The sequence below is a fragment of the Aegilops tauschii genome, chromosome 6 (genome assembly GCF_002575655.3).
Source record: "Aegilops tauschii subsp. strangulata cultivar AL8/78 chromosome 6, Aet v6.0, whole genome shotgun sequence".
Lineage (NCBI taxonomy): Eukaryota > Viridiplantae > Streptophyta > Magnoliopsida > Poales > Poaceae > Aegilops > Aegilops tauschii.
In genome coordinates, this window is record NC_053040.3 from 325502958 (window position 1) to 325521552 (window position 18595).

The 18595-nt window shown below is 40.4% G+C and overlaps 1 protein-coding gene and 1 pseudogene across 1 annotated transcript; one reads left to right on the forward strand and one right to left on the reverse strand.

Moving 5' to 3' along the window:
• Positions 1-805: 805 nt before the first annotated feature.
• Positions 806-6250, reverse strand: LOC109773179 (adenosine kinase 2). The gene is made up of 13 exons (XM_020331878.3): positions 5949-6250; positions 5332-5385; positions 5191-5237; positions 5061-5092; positions 4875-4976; positions 4695-4762; positions 3882-3958; positions 2982-3079; positions 2840-2910; positions 2564-2630; positions 2366-2488; positions 1908-1968; positions 806-1129 (listed from the first exon to the last, which is right to left on the reverse strand). Exons 1-13 carry the CDS (start codon positions 6038-6040, stop codon positions 987-989), a joined length of 1035 nt encoding a protein of 344 aa, XP_020187467.1. The 5' UTR covers positions 6041-6250; the 3' UTR covers positions 806-986.
• Positions 6251-14364: 8114 nt separating this feature from the next.
• On the forward strand, positions 14365-18374 carry LOC109773181 (probable serine/threonine-protein kinase WNK9; annotated as a pseudogene).
• The last annotated feature ends 221 nt before the right edge of the window (positions 18375-18595 follow it).

An 18595-nucleotide genomic window follows, 5' to 3' on the forward strand; every position in this document is an offset into this window, starting at 1 on the left:
AAGAGTCATTATTGTAGAAAAAAAAACTCTTTCGGTAACCTTATCCCGTACCTTCGACGTGCAAGTGATGTGATCGATTCATCAACCACATGTGGATAGTTATTACTGCGTTGAGCAAGAAAAGTGTGGAGTATTTCGAAAGGCAAGTTAGGTAAAAGTGACGTGCTCCATACTGTCAGTTAGTTAGCGTGCTACAGATTGTCAGTTAAACGTCATCGGTATCAAGGATTAGAAGTTTATTGTGGGATACGTGAATTGCCAGCGGGAGGCCAATGAAAAGATAAGTGATAATTGACCTTCTAAATTTCCTTTTCCCGTCCCCCTGCTCAACTCTCTTCAAATTTCTATTCCCCATCACTGCCTCCCCACAACCAAAACAAAACATAGTTTATGGAACGAACAACACATTTGATTCTTTTTAATCAACAGTTATTTAAAACGGAGTCAGCCAAGATTAAGCACGCAGTTTGACATAAGGGAAACAAACCTAGCACAGCGAACTATATATAGTTGGAACCTGTACTTGTAGCAGGCAGCAGGGGCTTCTTGGTCTCGAGTCTGAACACGCAGTTTGTCACAAGGAGCGACTTACATTCGCACTGCACTATTTCTAGCCACGACAGGCAAATAATGCCCTTGGTTCACTGACAGACATGCCATTAGCCACATAAGCCTGTAGCCACGCTCTGCCATACTTCTCACAAAACAAACACGTCCATAGAATTCCACTGCATTCAAGCACTATCGTGGTCTGACCACGCTTCCGCATATACTTGGATAAGACAGCCACAAGTAACACCCCATATAATGGCAACCATGCCTTATACCAAAGATAAAAGGTACCAATTATAGCAGTACAACAGATATCCACGGCCTTAAAATATAGGCCGGATCAGATGGAAAGCCTCAAAATAATACAGGGAGAACAAGCCGAACCATTAAGTGGTTAAGTGTTGCTTTCCGTACCATCGCCGAATTTGGTTGGTCTAGTTGAAGTCAGGCTTCTCAGGGTAAGTGCAGCCAGACTGCTGGATGATAACGTTTGCTGCGTAGCAACCGGCCTTTACGCAGTCCTCGATGCTCTTCCCTTGCACCAACTGAGAGAGGAAGCCTCCAACAAACGCATCACCTAATAAGAAACGGGGTGTAACAAGTCAGGGGCAGCAGCAAAATCACAACTGAAACCCAGTATCCAAATTTCAAATCAGATTGTTGTTTCTGCAGCAATTTTAATGAATATATTCACCAAGCATGCACCTGTCTTGGATTGTCATGAATGCTGAATACTCAATATTAAAAATCTCAATCTCAGGTAATTGTGCAGCTAGATCTACGGATGAATATCCGGGAGGAGAGTTGTATACGTTATGCAACTCTACATCTTAGAATTGTGACTCAAAATATAGTGGCATTTCTTGCACAGCTGAAACAGCTCAATTATACATTTGATCAATCAGTGCCATTAACAACTGGTGCAGATGTTCCTTTTTTATATTATCATGAGAATTTCAGTTTTTTTTGCGAAATCATGAGAATTTAGTTAATTAGCTTACGTCAACATTGTTTTGATAAATACTCCCTCCGTAAAGAAATATAAGAGCGTTTAGATCACTACTTTAGTGATCTAAGTGCTCTTATATTTCTTTACAGAGGGAGTACATAACATCATTTTAGTAAGAAGATACCCCCCCCCCGATCCATATTAATTGTCGCGACATGGATCGGAGGGAGTATTAGATTTACATGGGCTTTTTCAATATTTCAAGGCATATAATATACATGAAAACTAGAACCCATCAATATTATTTAATGAAAGCAACTTTTTAAGCAGTGTCCTTATAACAGTGGCTAGTTCTGAAGCAACCAGAAAAATTAAATCAACTCATTATACAAAAGAAAAAGCATACCAGCGCCATTGGTGTCAACAAGCTTCTCCTTGGGCAATAGGATGACAGGGAATGTTTTCACCTATTCAAAAGATAATAATATTTAGGTTTAGCATATTATCTTAACATAGATTGACTCAACTAAATTCTACATGAAGATTTAAGTGCCCGTTCCTTGATGAATAAAATTTTTGATGTGACATTTGAATAAGCAAACAACTGTGACAAAAACAGATTGCTTTGCAAATAGGCCCACAACAGCAGATTTATTGTCAAAGGAAAGAATTAGCTATCCTTAAAATATGCAATTCTCCTATTTTGCCCTACAGCCTATAATTGGACAAAATCCAACTTAAGTATATAGGTTATTTACTTTCAAACAAGCAGTTGCATACCAGCAGGTTGCTATAACCAAATATGTATGAATAAAGGATAAGCCTATAACGCAACTGCCATGCAGCAAACTGAAAAAAATATACCTTCCCATCCTCGGCCACAACTACTGGATCAGCACCCTGAGTAATCACAGCAATCCTCTTTTGTTTTCCAGAAGCCAGAGGCAGTTGTGAGATCTTCAAAGCGATCTCCTCGACATTCTCAGTCTACAAAGTTACACATGTAAATTTTCAGCAGCACAATAAGCAAATAAAATTATTTTACGAGGATTGAGTAATTACCTCCCACCCTCGGACTTTAGAGAAGATCCTTGCCTCAGTTTCATTTCCAAAGATATAGTCCGCATACCTAAAGTGGTAATACACATAAAACATGTCTTAAACAAATGAGCCAAGATCTCTATAAACTACCAAACTTTAACAGGCTGAAAGATTAGCATGTGGCAAAAATAGGAACATCTCTTGACATTGCTTATGCATTTTGAGTTAAAGCTCATGTAAAGTATCTCAAATAATGTCCAAAACATTTAGCATCACAGAGGAGCAGGTAAAACTTACGGAAGAACCTTCTCTTGGGCATCACGGAAAAACTCGCAGATAAAGGGAGCGGAGAGGTTCATCAAGAAAACCTGAAACAACGTCAATTACAAACACTGGCAACCACCACTTCACAGGGAAGTTTTTTGTTTCGAACCTTTACCTTGTTATTGGCAGCAGCATGCTCAGCAACAAGCTGAATAGATTCAGGGGACACCGTAAGGAAAAAGCCAGCAATGTAGATGTATTTTGCTTTCTCAACTGTCAACAGCAAATGTCACGGTTGTCAGGAACTGTCATCCACCAAATTACAATAATATAGCGAAGTAGAAGATGATGTACAACTCAACTACAGTTTCCACACAAAAAAGACACCTCAATTAGTCATTCAGGAAACAAAATATTAATGCTGTGTTTGGATGTATGTGTATATTCAGCCCCCGAATCTTGAATTGGTATTCGCAAACCTCTAATACAGCCGTTTGGATGGTCACGGTATTGAATGATGGAAACTTGGCTCAATTTCAAGCGGCACTCCCGCACAGTTGAACGCTCTTTCCCTCGTTACAGAGATGCCGACCTCCGTATTGCACTAAAATTGCTCGTCCTGTAAAACTTACCGTTCCGTTCACCCTCCATAAGAAACAATAAGGGGCTCGACCACGGCAGCCAGGAGCTCGACAATGGACGACACTCCCGCGTCGGAAGGAGAAGAGAGGCAGAGGCCAAAAGCTCGACCACGCCGATCAGACAGACACAGAGATGAGGGCCAGGGGACGGAGGCCAGGTTGTGTACGCAAGAATGAGGGGTATGGAGATGACTTAGTAAGAAATTTGCAATACAATACTCTGGGCATCCAAACAGAAATTAGAACTGGTTGCACTCTTTAGATATCAGCTATGCAGTATATGTACATCCAAACAGAAATCTTAAATCACAGTCCATTTCTTTAGAAAATTGCACTGTGGTTACAAGCTATCTAAGCTAATGTCAGCGTCAATTCAGCAATGAGGAACATAATCCAAGCTAAGAGTTCACAAGAGCTCAAAACAAATACTATACCTAGTGCCCAGTTCTCTGGCTTCTTTAGATGCTCAGATTTGTAGCAGTTCGCAGCAGATAAGTTTGCAATCAATGACCTGACCAGATAAAAAGAATATATATTTCAGATATTGTTAGAGAAGATGCTCAGGATCTAAATGTTGTAGAAGTATGGGACAGAATAATCACATTTAAGTAATTAAGAAATAAACGATGTGAAGACTTGTGTGTTTATGCCTTACAAAAGCTATATTGCATTTCGTTTTAAAACTACGTGCATCGCTGAAATTAAATAACTTTGCGCACTGTTCTCATCATATACACGTCCCTCCCAAGTCCCGACAAGATTGAAACTTAACTTCATTGAATTGCAAAATGACATGCACCACAGGATAGTTCAATAGATAGCACACATGTTTGACAGTGTTAAACAGTTTCCCTAATTAAAGCGAGATGCACATACAACTATTACCATTTATACAGAACCTGGATGAATGTATTACATCATCATTCAGAATAGATGTGTACTACTCCCTCCGTCCGGAAATACTTGTCATCAAAATGAATAAAAGGGGATGTATCTAGATGTATATTAGTTCTAGATACATGCCTTTTTATCCATTTTGATGACAAGTTTTTTTGGACAGAGGGAGTATCATAGAGCATATACTAAGTTTTCTGGTGAGTCTTAATTAAGTGAGTTAGTAAAACAACTAAACGTTACAAATATGTAATGAATCATCAAAGAAAAATGATTTCAAATAAAACAGTGTAAAGCCACAAAATAGAAGGAGACACAATAGCTGGTAAGAGGTATTATCATAGGTGGCATACCTTTCGCCACCAACAACACATACAGCACATGTGCCTGTAGGAGCAGCCTCATCCTCATAGTAATGAGCCTAGATGAATACGTGACAAGACCAAGTCAACATCAGTCCGTTAAGGCGTTAACCAATAGAACAGAAACATTTATATGATAAAATGGAAAAGAAAAAAAGCTCAAGAACTAACAGTAACTCCTGCAGCTTTAGCGGCGCTCTTCATCTCCTCACCATACTTGTCCTTTCCAATGCAACCCATGTAACTTGTTGCACCAGGAGTTTGAAGCATCCACTGCAGAATACATGATATAAAGTAAACAAACAGATCTGGCAAAATCTTTTGGCTGGTCATGGTTTACTTGTGTTTTGAGCTTACTTGGGCAACCCTGATAGAGTTCTGCGTGGCTCCTGGAACATCATGGAACATCAAAAAGAAGATATAATCAATCAGAAAAATCAACAAGATGAAAAGAAATAGCACATTATACATGTTAAAAAAACATTACCTCCAGCAATGTATTCAACATTTTCCTTGCTGGACAACTCATCGTACCTGCCAAAAATCACAGTATGAGGTAAGAAATTATGTCACTGTACAAAATAACGGCACTGGGATACCTATGGTTGGTAACGGCATAGATGCTTACATAGGCAAGTGCTTGTCCTCGGCGAGAATGGCATTGTTCGGCTTGACATCATACCTAAAACAGGGGAGGGAGCATGTCAGCACAGTCATGATTACAACACAAGTTACATAATACTCAAACAACAGTATAGCATCAAAGCCAAGCATGAAGCACTGCGTCAAACCCCTGATCAGCATTCCAGCGTCAATTGCACGAACTTACACAGCATATCAAGCGGCTATATCTGGAGAACTATGCCAACAAATTCGGCAAAAAAAAAAAACAGGAACACTAGCGAAACCTGTCGCGCATGAAATTGGTGAAAAGAGAAATCGCCGGTGATTGACGAGATAACTCATTGATCCATTGCATAATTTTGCATAACTTTGGATAAGAGACATGATATATCTTTCGACTGTCAAAAATGAAATTATTCGTTCGACTCTTGGTCCCGTGCTGCGCCCGTACGAACTCGCGAAGCACTTTTTGTCGTCTCGGATCTGACGAGGAGAGGCGACGAATCCATCGAAGCTAACAAGAGTAGACCGTACAGATCCAAAGACTAACGCGAACGGAGACAAAAAATTCGAAACCACAGATCGGAACGCAGAAAGCGGGCGGGAGAGATCGGCGCGTACTTAGCGAGGAAGGCCTCGTCGACGACGGCGGAGATGTCGAGAAGGGGGTTGCCCATCCCCAGGAGCACACCCTCGAGGTTGCTCGCCGCCATTTTCTTGCTCCTCTCGACGACGGCTGCGCAAGGAGGCGAGAGCGAGATCTGAGGTCTGCGTTGGCGACTGGCGAGAAGTCCGTTGCAGTGGTGGTGTGGTGGTGGGATGATGGGTGCCGCGGGGGTTTTAGTCGGCCTCGACCAAACCTCGCGTGGCCCACCTGTCAGCCTCCGTGGCTCTGCGTGGTTGGTGAGTGTTGCATTTGCAGGTGGATGGGCAGCGGAAGAAGATCTATCCTACCCATCACGTGGTACTGCTACCAACTCTATTTCTCGTATGCTCGCTGACGTGCGGGTCCGAGATTGACACGCCGCAGCGTTTGATTGGTGCGCAGTAGCGATCTGCACTGTGAGTGGAGAGCGGCGAGATTGCTCTTGGTGGGGCAATCGATGCGTGGGTCCTTTTCGCCCACCAACCGCGTAGAGATCGGTCGGTGCTCGGGAGTGGTGCGGGGGTGGTCCCGCTTAAATAAAGAGCAAAACCCCAACCCGGTTGATGGTCTGTGCGGCCCAGCCCAGCGCAGCAATTTTAGGTTCGTGAATGGCTCAACTCAATGCTGGCCAAACGGGTCGGGCCAACCAGGCCGGCCCGCGAGCACGCCGCACGGCCCGCCACGGGCCAGGCATGGCACGGGCTAAACGGGCCGTGCCCAGCACGCGGCACGCCTTGGGCCATGCTGGGCCTGGATGCAAGGCACGCGGGCCGGCACGGCACGACCCTTTTTTTGAAATATATAAATATATATGTCCAATATAAATACCTATAATACTCTAATATGTTCAACATTTTGTAGTGCTTGCATATTTTTGTAGTGCTTGGATCTTAGTTGTACTATTGCAAAGTAGTCTTTGTAGTTTTTGACCTTTCTGTAATTCTAGAGCATGTTTTGTATTTTTTTTACTTCTTGAAGATGGAAAGTTTTAATGATGTAAGCACTTAAAATTTTCAACATTTTTCTGGGTCTTTCCCCCTGTTTTACTAAGGTATTTCGCGGAAAAGAAAACGTGTCGGCGTACCTAAGCATGCCACGGGCCGACCCATTTGCCTCTTATGTCGTTCTTGGTCTGCTGCCTGCAGCGCGTGGGCCGGCACAGCCCGGCCCGGCTATTAATCGTGCCCTGACGAGCCGGGCCGTGCCAGGCACATTTATGGAGGGCTGGGCCGGGCCGTGCCAGGCTGGCCTGTTTGGCCAGCTCTGGCTCAACTGAGGGCCCTGCTATACATCGCCTGTAGCGACACATTCACGTGGGGCGCCTCTATGTCTCGTTTACAGCGAGACAGACGGCTGCCTCGCACCCAATGGCGGAGCCTATTGGAGGCCAAAGGGGGCCATGACCCCCCTTTCAAATGTGCAAGTACTTTTCTACTACCTACTAGAACAATGCTCGTGCATTGCAATGGGATATAAATATTCTAGTGCATTAGCTTGTGATTTACCTGTCCATAATAATGTGATTGTGTAAATAAATGTTCATCAAATTCTGCCTGTGAATTACCTCATAATTTGATTAGATGTTTGGTAAGTAATTTAAAATGAAATTGGTTCAAAAGATACGTGAATTTAGGTGATTGATTATCATGTATATAAACATGAAAGGTTGGACGAAGGGGTAATGGGAAGAAAGGTGAAATGTGAACCTTACATTCTTTTTAAGTAGTAGAGATAGTAGAGATACTGCCTATTCTTTTCTAGCCCATCAACGCAGAGCTCACCTCCACATAACAATTACGCAGAGGCAGGCAAGTAATTCTCTCGAAAAAAGCATGTAGCATGTTGTGAGCTTGGACATATTTTCATGCATATTTCGCAGATTGACCCCCCCCCCCGGCCCAGTTCCTTGTAACGCTCCGCTCACACCTCGTGCAAGCTTACAAGGAGTAGGTCATGGGCTAGGAACGTTGGTTATGCTAGCCAAATTTTGTTTTCCTTCCCTTTTTATATTTTTATTTAAAATTTAAACGCATATTATTATTTTTAGTTTAAAAAGTGTAAAAACCATGAGTTTGAAGAAAAAAACTTAACATAGTATAAAAAAATATTAGCGCAGTCTTTTATTAACACAGTACAAATGCAGAAGCTCACATACACATGCATAGACTCTAATCTCTGAAATACTGAACCAGTATAGTATCTTGAGATTGACAAAGTTGCTATAGACGCCTTCGTAGTCGACAAGAACATATGGCCTAACATAAATTAGGAAAAATGCGACCACCAATGCGAAGTCTGGACTTGAACCATGGTGGGTTGGTTCAACGACAATGAACCTAACCATGTAAGCTACGCTTAGTTCGTGTTATCGCAGTCCTAAAATGTTGATAACTTGCACAAAAAAAGTATTCCTTACAACGAAAAAAATGTTCCCATGTTTAAAAAAAAGTAAAATTTTCTTAAAATGTATATACAATGTAAAAAATGTTTGTGTGATGTAAAATGTGTTTCATACAATTAGATAAATGTACATGGCATGTCAAAGAAATATTCTCACATCTCAAAATGTAGCGACCCGACCCGAATGGATCAAGTCTCTGTGCTTAAGTGTCATCCCTGGATCGGTATGCTGACACACACAGTACTCAAGGATTTATAACAGAGGTAAATCACATGTATAAAGTAACGTAAATACTATTACCTCAATCCAAAAAGCGGAAGTAACAAGGTTGTGGATTCCCATGAACACCAACGGCAAAGTTGAGTGTAGAAATCGTAACCCTAACGTATCGCTTACTCGTCGTAAGATATCCTGCAACATGAAACGTTGCAGCCCGAAAACGGGTCAGCACATGGAATATGCTGGCAAATTCACACCATAGAGAAATGATGAGCAAAGGCTATCACTACATGCATATATGGCTGGTGGAAAAGCTCTATGGTTATAATGTTTTTGCGAAAAGCCAATTTTTCCCTACTGCAAAGGAATAAATTTTATTTAACTATCATGGTGGTTGTTGAACATTGAGAATGGTTGACAGCATTCTCAATCCCAATTAAGTATCATCATCAAAACCCAACAAAATTAATTAAAGTAACATGATGAGATCAACGGGATAATCCAAGAACTAGATACTCAAAATGTCCATAACCGGGGACACGGCTAATCATGATTAGTTTGTACACGCTCCAGAGGTTTGCGCACTTTTCCCCATAAGACTCGATCGCCTCCGCTTGATTCTCGCACTACATGATGTTTGAGAAACGGATGACCGAGACACAGTCTTTCAGAAGCGTTAGCACCTTACGATGGGTAGACCGGTACACCTACATCCCCTACATCTGCTCTACCACTGTAAGAGTTCACACAACTTAATCAACTATGTTAGAGCCCATAATAGCTTGTGGCTGCACACGGAAGTTTCTAGCATGAATAATCTCATGATCCCTTTGAACCTGGGTGGCGGTCCAAAAGAAAACAGACAATCCTGGAATACCCAGGTACCTCAATCCACCCAGATGTGAGTTTTAGTTGCCACCTTAAGTTTAACCATATATTAACAATCTCACATCTGTCATGGATATCTCTCAAACCCAATCCACGTCTACAAGCATAGCATAGCAATATAAGCAACGTAGAAGTAACTTCCAAGGGTTTGATAATAAAACAGGTGATAGGTACTACCTCAACTACTTCCCAATACCCACAATTTAATTAGATCCTAACCATGCAATGTTTGAGGGTTGATCTAATGCAACAAAACTGGGTAGTAAAGGGATATGATCAAAGTGTGAACTTGCCTGCAATGTTGATGAAGATGATTCGCACTCATAACTCTTGATAGTTCTACTCGTCACACTCCGTTTAATCTATCGTGAGCGAGCAATAGTAACCACACATAAGCAATCACTCAAAAGATCGGGAAGAACGAAGAAGACAGTTCGGAAAACATCAAAACCAAGCAAATAACTCTTGTAACATAAAACAATTTCTAACAGTACCAAAATTATGTGAATTTGGCCTTATCAGAAAGTTTAGGTCAAGAGCTTCGATTTGCAAAAAGAATCAACTAAATCGGAGTTACGGAACTCAAGTTATGTTCAAAAGAAGTTTGAATATGAATCTGAACAAAATTCGAAATTTAAAAATTCCAAAAAGTTGACGTGACAGGTCAACTAGATAGGTGAAAACAAGGCGAAACTATAGGCGCTGGTTTATCTAATTTGGATGAACGAGTAAAAAGTTATGGCTATTTGAAAAATCAGGGCCAAGTTGTTTTATAGAAGAAAAATAGCTACTGCTAAAAGAATTTTAGGTCTAACGTATAAATGCAGAGAACGAATAAATATACCTTTATAAGGTATAGAAAAGACGACTTCGGAGTGAGGAGACAACTTCCAAAAGTCCCACCGGAGAGGAGAGATATTTTTTTTTCTTTAATAAATCTAGTCAAACCAAAATATTGATTTAACCCGAATCAGATGATTTTTTAAGTCTCTATGGGTCTATATTTATTTGTGGAAAAAAGACTTAAAGTCAAAGGCTAGGCAATGTGGGACTAAACGTAGACGAAAAACAAAAAAAGAAGAGAAAAGCGCATGGGCTAAAGCTTCGGCCGGCCGCGCGCGTGCGTGCGTGCGGCAGTTTTTTTTTCCAAACACTAAAAAAGGAAGAAAAAAAATTTAAGAAAAAGAAAAATATTTTTTTTTTCTGCAAACATAACCAAAAAAAACAACATGGGCCGGCATGGGTGCACTGTGCACGTAGGCCGCGTATAAAATTTGGGCGGCACGTACAGTTTCTTTTTTATTAAAAACAGAAAGGAAAACTGTATAACGAAAATAAAATTAAAATTGTGCATAGGCATATTATATATCAAAATTTTCAGAAAAGATTTTCTATGATATGATCATTTTTCTAGCGTCCAATAAATTATACAAAAATTCAGATAAAGCAAAGAGTGCTACTGCTGCAATAAAACCTCATAAAAATCATTTTAAAAATAACAAAATGATTTCAAATTAATTTTTCTCCAATTTTCTATTGTAGGGAATCATGTTACCCTATTTTCCATATATATTTGTTTTGGAGAAAAATAATTTGAATAAAACCCAAATACTCCAAATTGAAAATAATTTCCAAAAAAACTTTAAATTAGATCCTTTTAAACTTCCAACTCATATTTCATATGTTTTGAAGAAGTCATTTTATCTTCTCTCATGAAAATCATTGAGTTGCTTGAAGTTTCTGAATTGGAAATATTTTCAAATGATATTCAAATATTTACAACACCCCTTTTCATTTAAATAAATGGAAGAAGTCATGTCATCTTCTCTCCAGGGTTTTGTGATGAAAAGAATTTGAATTCATGGAGATCATAAAAGCAAAATGAAAGTTTGGGAAAGTCCTTTTATTCCCTCTCATTTAACTTTCAAAAGATTTTGAATTCACTCACTTCCAGTCAATCAATCACACAACAATCCAACAAACAATCAAATCTATCTATTTATTATAACATTCCAAAATTTAGAATTTTGGGATGTTACACAAAAAATGTTCATGACATTTAAACAAATGTTAGTGCAACATAAAAAAAGTTCGCATAGGTTAGGAAAATGTTTATTTCCATTGAAAAAATGAACGCCGCATTTTAAGGAAAATGTTCACATGTGTGGCACAAATGCCTAGGAACTTTTGAGAAAAATTATGCAAGGTAAAAAAATCATTGTGTATTTTAAAAATGTTTATTGCCATTAAAAATACACAATGTGTATTTGTATAATGTAACCATGTATTGCAAAAAGTGCTTAAATCATTTATTTTAAAGAACGTACATCATGTATTTGAAAAATTGCCAATGTGTATCAAAAAATGTGTATAATGAAGATACCGAGTAAACAAAAAAGGAAATAAAATAAAACCCAAGGAACAAACAAAAAATCAAGGAAAACCCAAGAAAACAAAACAAACCCATGAAAGAAACGTAACAACCAAAGTATAATGAGGAAAGAAAGAGAAAAACCGAAGAAAACCAGTGAAAAACAAAGACAACCAAAGTTAAACAAAGAAAGAGTAAAAAAAATCAGAAAGAGTGGTGAAAAACATAATAAAACAAAGAAGCAAAGCGACCTGCTCTAATGGTCCAGCCCGATAGTCGACCGTCTGTAGGCCATTCCTCATAGACATGAAATCGGTACGGGCGAGACATAGCTCTCACGCAAGGGTATAGGAGATGTTCACGGTCACGGGAGCTCATATACGACATTTCTTTTGTTTTGAGACAGACGATCGTTGCGTATAAAAAGTAGGGACGCAACGCACAGTGGGTTTTCCTATTTTGGCCGGCCCATTGGCAGGCAGTAAACCATTGATCTGCTGGCTTTTACTTTAGCACCGGTTTACTGTAGGGGATATTAAAAAAAATGCGGCCAAATTTTATAAAAAAAATGAAAACGCGAAAAGGAATGATCATGTATGGTTTTGAAAATAATTTTTTTCCAAAAAAAGGAACAAAATTTTGAGTTTCATACATTTTAATAAAAAAATGAACATATCTTAGAAATTGTCAACAATTTTGAAAAACCTAAATATTTTTTTAAAACGTGAAACATTTTTGATATTCTGGAAACATTTGTTTTCGTTTATTTTTATGATTTTAAACAGTTTCCAAAAGTGAGCAATTTCTAAACTTCCAGTCATCTTTAAAGAACGCAATTGGTTTGGAAAACATACATAAAATTTAGAAATTCTGAATATTAATTGAAAGTGCAAACATTTGTTTTGAACTTTGGAAAAAAATTCAAGTTGAATATTTTTGGAATTGATGAATTGTAAACAAGTGAAGAAAGAAACAGGAAAAAACAAAATAAAATACAAAAGGAAAACAGAAACGCCAGGAAAAGAAAACCAGTAAAAGCCAAACAGAATCTTCTAGAATGTTCCTTTTTTTCTAGGCTCTTCAGAATCTTCCTAAAACCGCATTATTGTGCTAGTGTTAAATGGGCCAGCGCACACTTTGCTCGGTTAGTCGCTCCCGCTTGTGCGTTATGCATATTATTTGACCTGAATCCTATTTAGCACTTAAGGCACCGGTTTTAGGTAATTTGGCAAACCGGCACACACCCCCTCTACTTCACTAATTTCTATATAGGAAACGGCATGCAGTTTTTTTCCCATTGGCTCAAGTTCAGCTGTTATTTTCTCGGCATTTTTCCTTTCGGTGTTTTATATTCTTAGTCTTCGCTCATATTTTCATTTTTCCTTTTTTTTCATTATTGTTCATATTTTTGTTTCTTTTCTTTTTTCAAAGCAAGAATTTTTTAAAAAATTGTGATTTTTTTGCAAAACACATGAACTTCTCTTAAATTTGTGACCTTTTATTGAATATGCGGAATGTTTTCTTCCAAAATCCGTCAACTTTTTATAAAAATCATTTTTTTTCACAATTGATGAACATTTTAAACATTATTGAACCTTTTTTAAACCCATGAACGTTTTTAAAATTTGAGAACTTCTTTTCAAAATATGTGAACTTTTCTTCAAATCCGCAAGCTTTATTTTGAATTCATGAACTTTTTTTTTCTGAAATTCACGTTTTTTCCAAGCTTTATTGGTGAATTTTTTCCACATCTCCGAACTTTTTTCAACATATGAACTTTTTACAAAACACACGAGCTTTTCTACAAATTCGTGATTTTTTGTGCAAAATCGATGAACTATTTCCATACCCACGATTTAGTTTCAAAACCCGTGATGTCTTTTAAAATTCGTGAATTTTTTTATAACATGTGAACTTTTCTTCAAGTCCAACAACTTTTTTTGAAATCACAAACTTTTTTCCAAAATCCATTAACTTATTTCTAATAATTGATGAACTTTTTCCAGATTTTACATTCTTTTTCTTGTTCAACTTTCCAAATTCATGATTTCTTTAAATTCAATGAACTATTTTTTAAATCCACTAACTTTTTTCCAAAATCCACAAACTTATTTAAAGTCAACGATCTTTTTTTAAGTCACGAACTTCATTCGAATTCGATGAACGTTTTTGATTTATTTTTAGAAAAATATCTCCAAAAGTTAATCGGTTAATGGCTACAGGCAAACCAGGCAAACCGGCGAGCGATCGATTGCTTGCTTTGTTGGGCCGGCCTATGGAGTGCGCATGAGCGCCAGCTCTTCCTGGTGCGTAAGGCGGTGGGGAGAAGCTCTCACTTTTGACGCAACACGTGTGAATAAGGATCTCTACTCTTAATGGACGACTTGGTGAATAGTCCGCGCGGTTAATTTTCGCTGGTTTATTTTCATCATACTCCCACCGCTGATTTTTTTTCGTCATCGCACCACCTCTGCCTTACTCAAAAAACCGGTGCAAACAAAACCGCACGTAAGAAAACAGTCAACGAGGCTCATCAGATCTCGATCTGCTTCATCTCTCAAACGACGCCCCAGCCCCGAGAGGAGCCGCCGCCGCCGCCAGGGAACGAGAGGAGCCGCCGCCTCCAGGTCACCGCTGCCCTCGCACTCGCATCCATACCTTCGCCGCCCTCGCGCTTGCGGATCCCTGGAATGCCGCCGATCCGAGACGAGCCGCCGCCGCCGAGGAACGAGACGAGCCGCCGCCTTCATTGCAGACCTGGGCTAGGGTTCCATACGCCGCCGCCGGTGTCTCGCCCCCTCACCACTCCTTCGCGGGCGCCACCCAACCACCGCCACCCTCTCCACGCACCCGCACACACTCACCCAACTCTCTCTCCGCAGCCGCCATCTAGATCTCGGCCGGTTGATTCCGACGGCGCGCATCACACTCCTCCTGTGCTCGCCTCGCGCCGCTGCGTCCACCCATCCGGCTGGATTCGCCGCTCCCCGGTGGCAAGGGCTTTAGTCGCCTCCAACTCCGGCGACTCCGGCGGTTCATCTCCGACGCCTACCCAGCCCCCGCGCGCAGCTCTGTCTCCTGGATGAATTTGTCCTGCTCGAGGACGACCAGTTCTTCCTCAACCTCCAAGGACGCCCGCCATCGTCGAGCCTCCCTCCGTGGGATGCCATGGAGATGAAACTCCCCTCGACCAGGGTAGGTACCAATCCCTCCTCCCCTACCCTTGTCTTCTTCTTCATCTCCAACATCTGATGTCTGCTTGTATTGTGTCAAGGAATTCAAGGGCATGTGGGAGAGAGAGGAGGTCCATGGAGAAGATGCTCTGCTCCAACCCTCCCTGCCTCCTACTACAAGATGTCTTTTTTGTGTGTGCTTGTATTGCAGCAGCCATGTGCGTATCAAAAAAGGGTCCAGTTTGCAGCAGTCACATGATGTGAACATGTTTTTTCATCACAATTGGATTTTTGGATTTACTAGGCCAATTGGTGGTTGTTGTTGTTGTTGTTTTAGCAGCAGCAGCAGCAGGCCGAGTGACGGTGGTGGCTGTGTGCAGGCCATGGAGGCGATGATGAGCACGAGGGGAAGGCTGCTGCTTCAACCCCGTTAAGGTCTGCTGCTTCGAATTGTCCCAGATCGGTTGATTTCTTCTTGCTTTCCCGTTAAGGATTTCTCCTTGATGTTTATATTATTGGATTGCCTGTATGTTTTGTAACCCGTGGAGTTAGTATGACCTGCCTGGCAACCTGTATTTTACTGAAGAAAATGTTGAACAGTAGGCTTGTTATTTTGAATGCTTGCGGCAAAGGGATGGGCTTGCACCTTTTATGTTCTAGACTAGGCATGCTAATGAAAACATTCCCGTGCATGTAGGTCATGTGCATATAAACTCCAGTCCGCCTCGTTCGTAATGCTTTGCCTGATTCAGTTATGGATTACCCTTTCCGTTTATAAGTTGATGTACTTTATTGAATTGGTTTCTTAGTAACCAACCATGTTGGATTCTGCTGTTGTGTGGAGAAAGTTTGATTGAAATTTAACCACGCATAGAGTTCACCTTTATCGCCCTTTCATTCAGTACATTCTGATCGTTGCAATTTGGAATGATAACCAGGTTCCGTAAGAAGCACAATAAAGTCGGTATGAAGGCTATGAGAGGATGGGCAATACAGATATTGACAGGGCTGGAATATCTTCAGAGTCAGGAACCATCCATTATTCATAGGGATTTAAGGTGTGACAACATATTCATAAACGGTCATGATGGACAAGTGAAGATTGGTGACTTTGGTCTGGCGACATTTTTGCATCAACGGAAAACGAGAAGTATCAAAGGTGTGTGGAATTGTGTTTTTCTAACAACTACAGATGTGTGAAATATATACATATATTCTGTTTACTGTAGATCTACTCTTAATGATACGACACACTCACAACGTACTTTGTCTTAGAAATAACATTTTTAGGAAGGCTTGTACTAACAAGAGTTGTGTCATCAAAATGCAGGCACATTAGAGTTTATGGCACCAGAACTCTTCACTGGGAATTACAACGAGTTGGTGGATATATATTCATTTGGGATCTGCATGCTTGAAATGGTGACATGTGAATAACCATACAGTGAATGCGAAGGCAAGCCATGGATATACAAGAAAATTTGTGAAGTAAGTGCTTTGGGGTCCACAGAGTACCCATCCTTTTTGAAAGATTATCTATGAAACAACAACTGATTTTCTTCCAATGCTTTTTTATATAGGGTATAAAACCAGCTGTGCTTTCCAAGGTTGAAGATGCAGAAGTAAGAGGTTTCATAGAAATTTGTTTGGCTCCGGCAGCTGAAAGACTTTGTGCAAGTGAGCTCTTGAAGTACTGTTTCCTCCAGAAAGACAAGCCTATCCCAGCGCCTCCTATTTCAGTCTCCCTGGTCTCGAGTGTGACTAAAGATGGGCGGCAGTCTGCCAGTTTCATGCTATGGAAGGGTGAATTCTCACTAAAAGGCGACATGCATGTCAGCGACCATGTTAATTTATCGCTAAGATTTCCTGATCCCAGTGGTAAGTAGAGCACCCAAGAAACCTCTTTTCGACGAACTTGACACTTCATCCTACACTGACACGTCAAATTGTTTTAGGTTGTTTTAAGAATGCCGAGTTCCCGTTCGATGTGGACCAAGATACCAGCCTTTCTATGGCTCTGGAAATGGTCGACACTTTTGGACGGTGGCGGCGGCGGCAGAGGCTATGGCTCGATAGCGAGACGAGTCTGTTGAGAATAGCCAGCGACGGGTTCTTTTCTTTCGCTTGCTCTGTTTTAAAAAAAGAAGAAGACAAGGGTTCCTTTTTTTATACAGAGAATTTACCACAGTATTGGAAATACTTTGGTTTTGATAATACAGTTTTTAGTGCTAACCAAACAGGTCACTGTAAATAAAACCATGGTAAGTAAAAAAAACTGCAGTATTCTAAGAATACTTAAAAAATACTTTGCTATCAAACAGGGCCTCAAAGTAATTAAAACCATGGTAATCCTAAAAACGGTAGTATTTCCAGAATACTTAGAAAATATAGAGCTATCAAACAGGGCCTGAATCATCAATTGGAGGTGGTAGTATGAGATTTTAAAAATCTGACGGTGTAGGAGATATCTAACTCCATGGCAATGTTCGATGGATGTTCTGCGAATTGCTTGCAAGCCATGAAAAATTACAGTTTAACACAGCATATATATTGTCTTACACACTCATGATCTGGTGATAGTTTTAATTGCCTTGATCTTTGTTTTGTAGTACAGACAAGAATAGCTTCAATGACAGCATCTCGAATCATCAAGTTGTGTGACTTCCCTCTTGAGTGGGTGTTGTATTTTAGCAGGCCTATATTTGAAATAGTTGAGAGCCACTTTTGTTGTTTCTATATGGGTGCACACCAAATTATACCTTCCGAGAAGATTAATGTGCTCATGATTTACCTTCTGAAAAAAGGAACTTGTGATCCATCTGCGCGCAATGAGCTGGAGATGGGGGGCACAAAAGGACACTAAGCCACCCCAGATTGTTACGGCACAGTGGTGCCACTGCGTGGGCATCAACACGAGGAGTTGATGCAACTTCAACACAGGGCGGCAGCGGCATGATGACTTCAACACGAGTCCTGGTGAGAAGAACGCGGGAGCTAGGATATAGAGCCAGATGTTGTGTATGTGTAAGAATTTCATCTACGCTTATATTATTTTTGCAGGGTCCTAATGCATTCACTACTCTAATTTCTCCTGGATGCATCAGAACACACTGCTACCAAGTGTAATACTCTTGAAACGAACACATATAGTTAGTATTCTAGGAAATAAAGGAAACTATGGAATAATGAGGACCCTGATCTTCTATGTAAACTAGATATTGATCCTACACGGAATTTCTATGTAAAAATTACTGACATAGTGGAGAAGCGCACCACTTGATGTCCCGAGCCTTCGCACAGCCAGCAAGTGCTTTGGCTGGGCTTGTGTTGGATGGTAGAAAGTTTTGACTCAGGTTGTTGTTTGTTCATTTGGCATGACTACTTGTAGGCGGTATTTTATTGTTAGTTTCAACATTATTTCAACTCTGTTGTTTTGGTCTGTGCTTATTATAGTATTCTGGCTAGATGGTGTTCACATTGTAGTACCTAATACATCACATGTACTCCCTCCGTCCCTTGATTTAGTACAACTTTAGTATAGTTACACATGCTGACATGTGTTGTTAGTCA

Bases quoted from the DNA above. Each gene is read 5' to 3' on its own strand.
- LOC109773179 (XM_020331878.3), bottom strand. From the start codon at position 6,040: ATGGCGGCGAGCAACCTCGAGGGTGTGCTCCTGGGGATGGGCAACCCC. The intron at 4,977-5,060 runs GTAAGCTCAAAA...TGTATTCTGCAG, and splicing joins ACTCTATCAGGGTTGCCCAA to TGGATGCTTCAAACTCCTGG. The intron at 4,763-4,874 runs GTTAGTTCTTGA...GTATTCATCTAG, and splicing joins CTAAAGCTGCAGGAGTTACT to GCTCATTACTATGAGGATGA.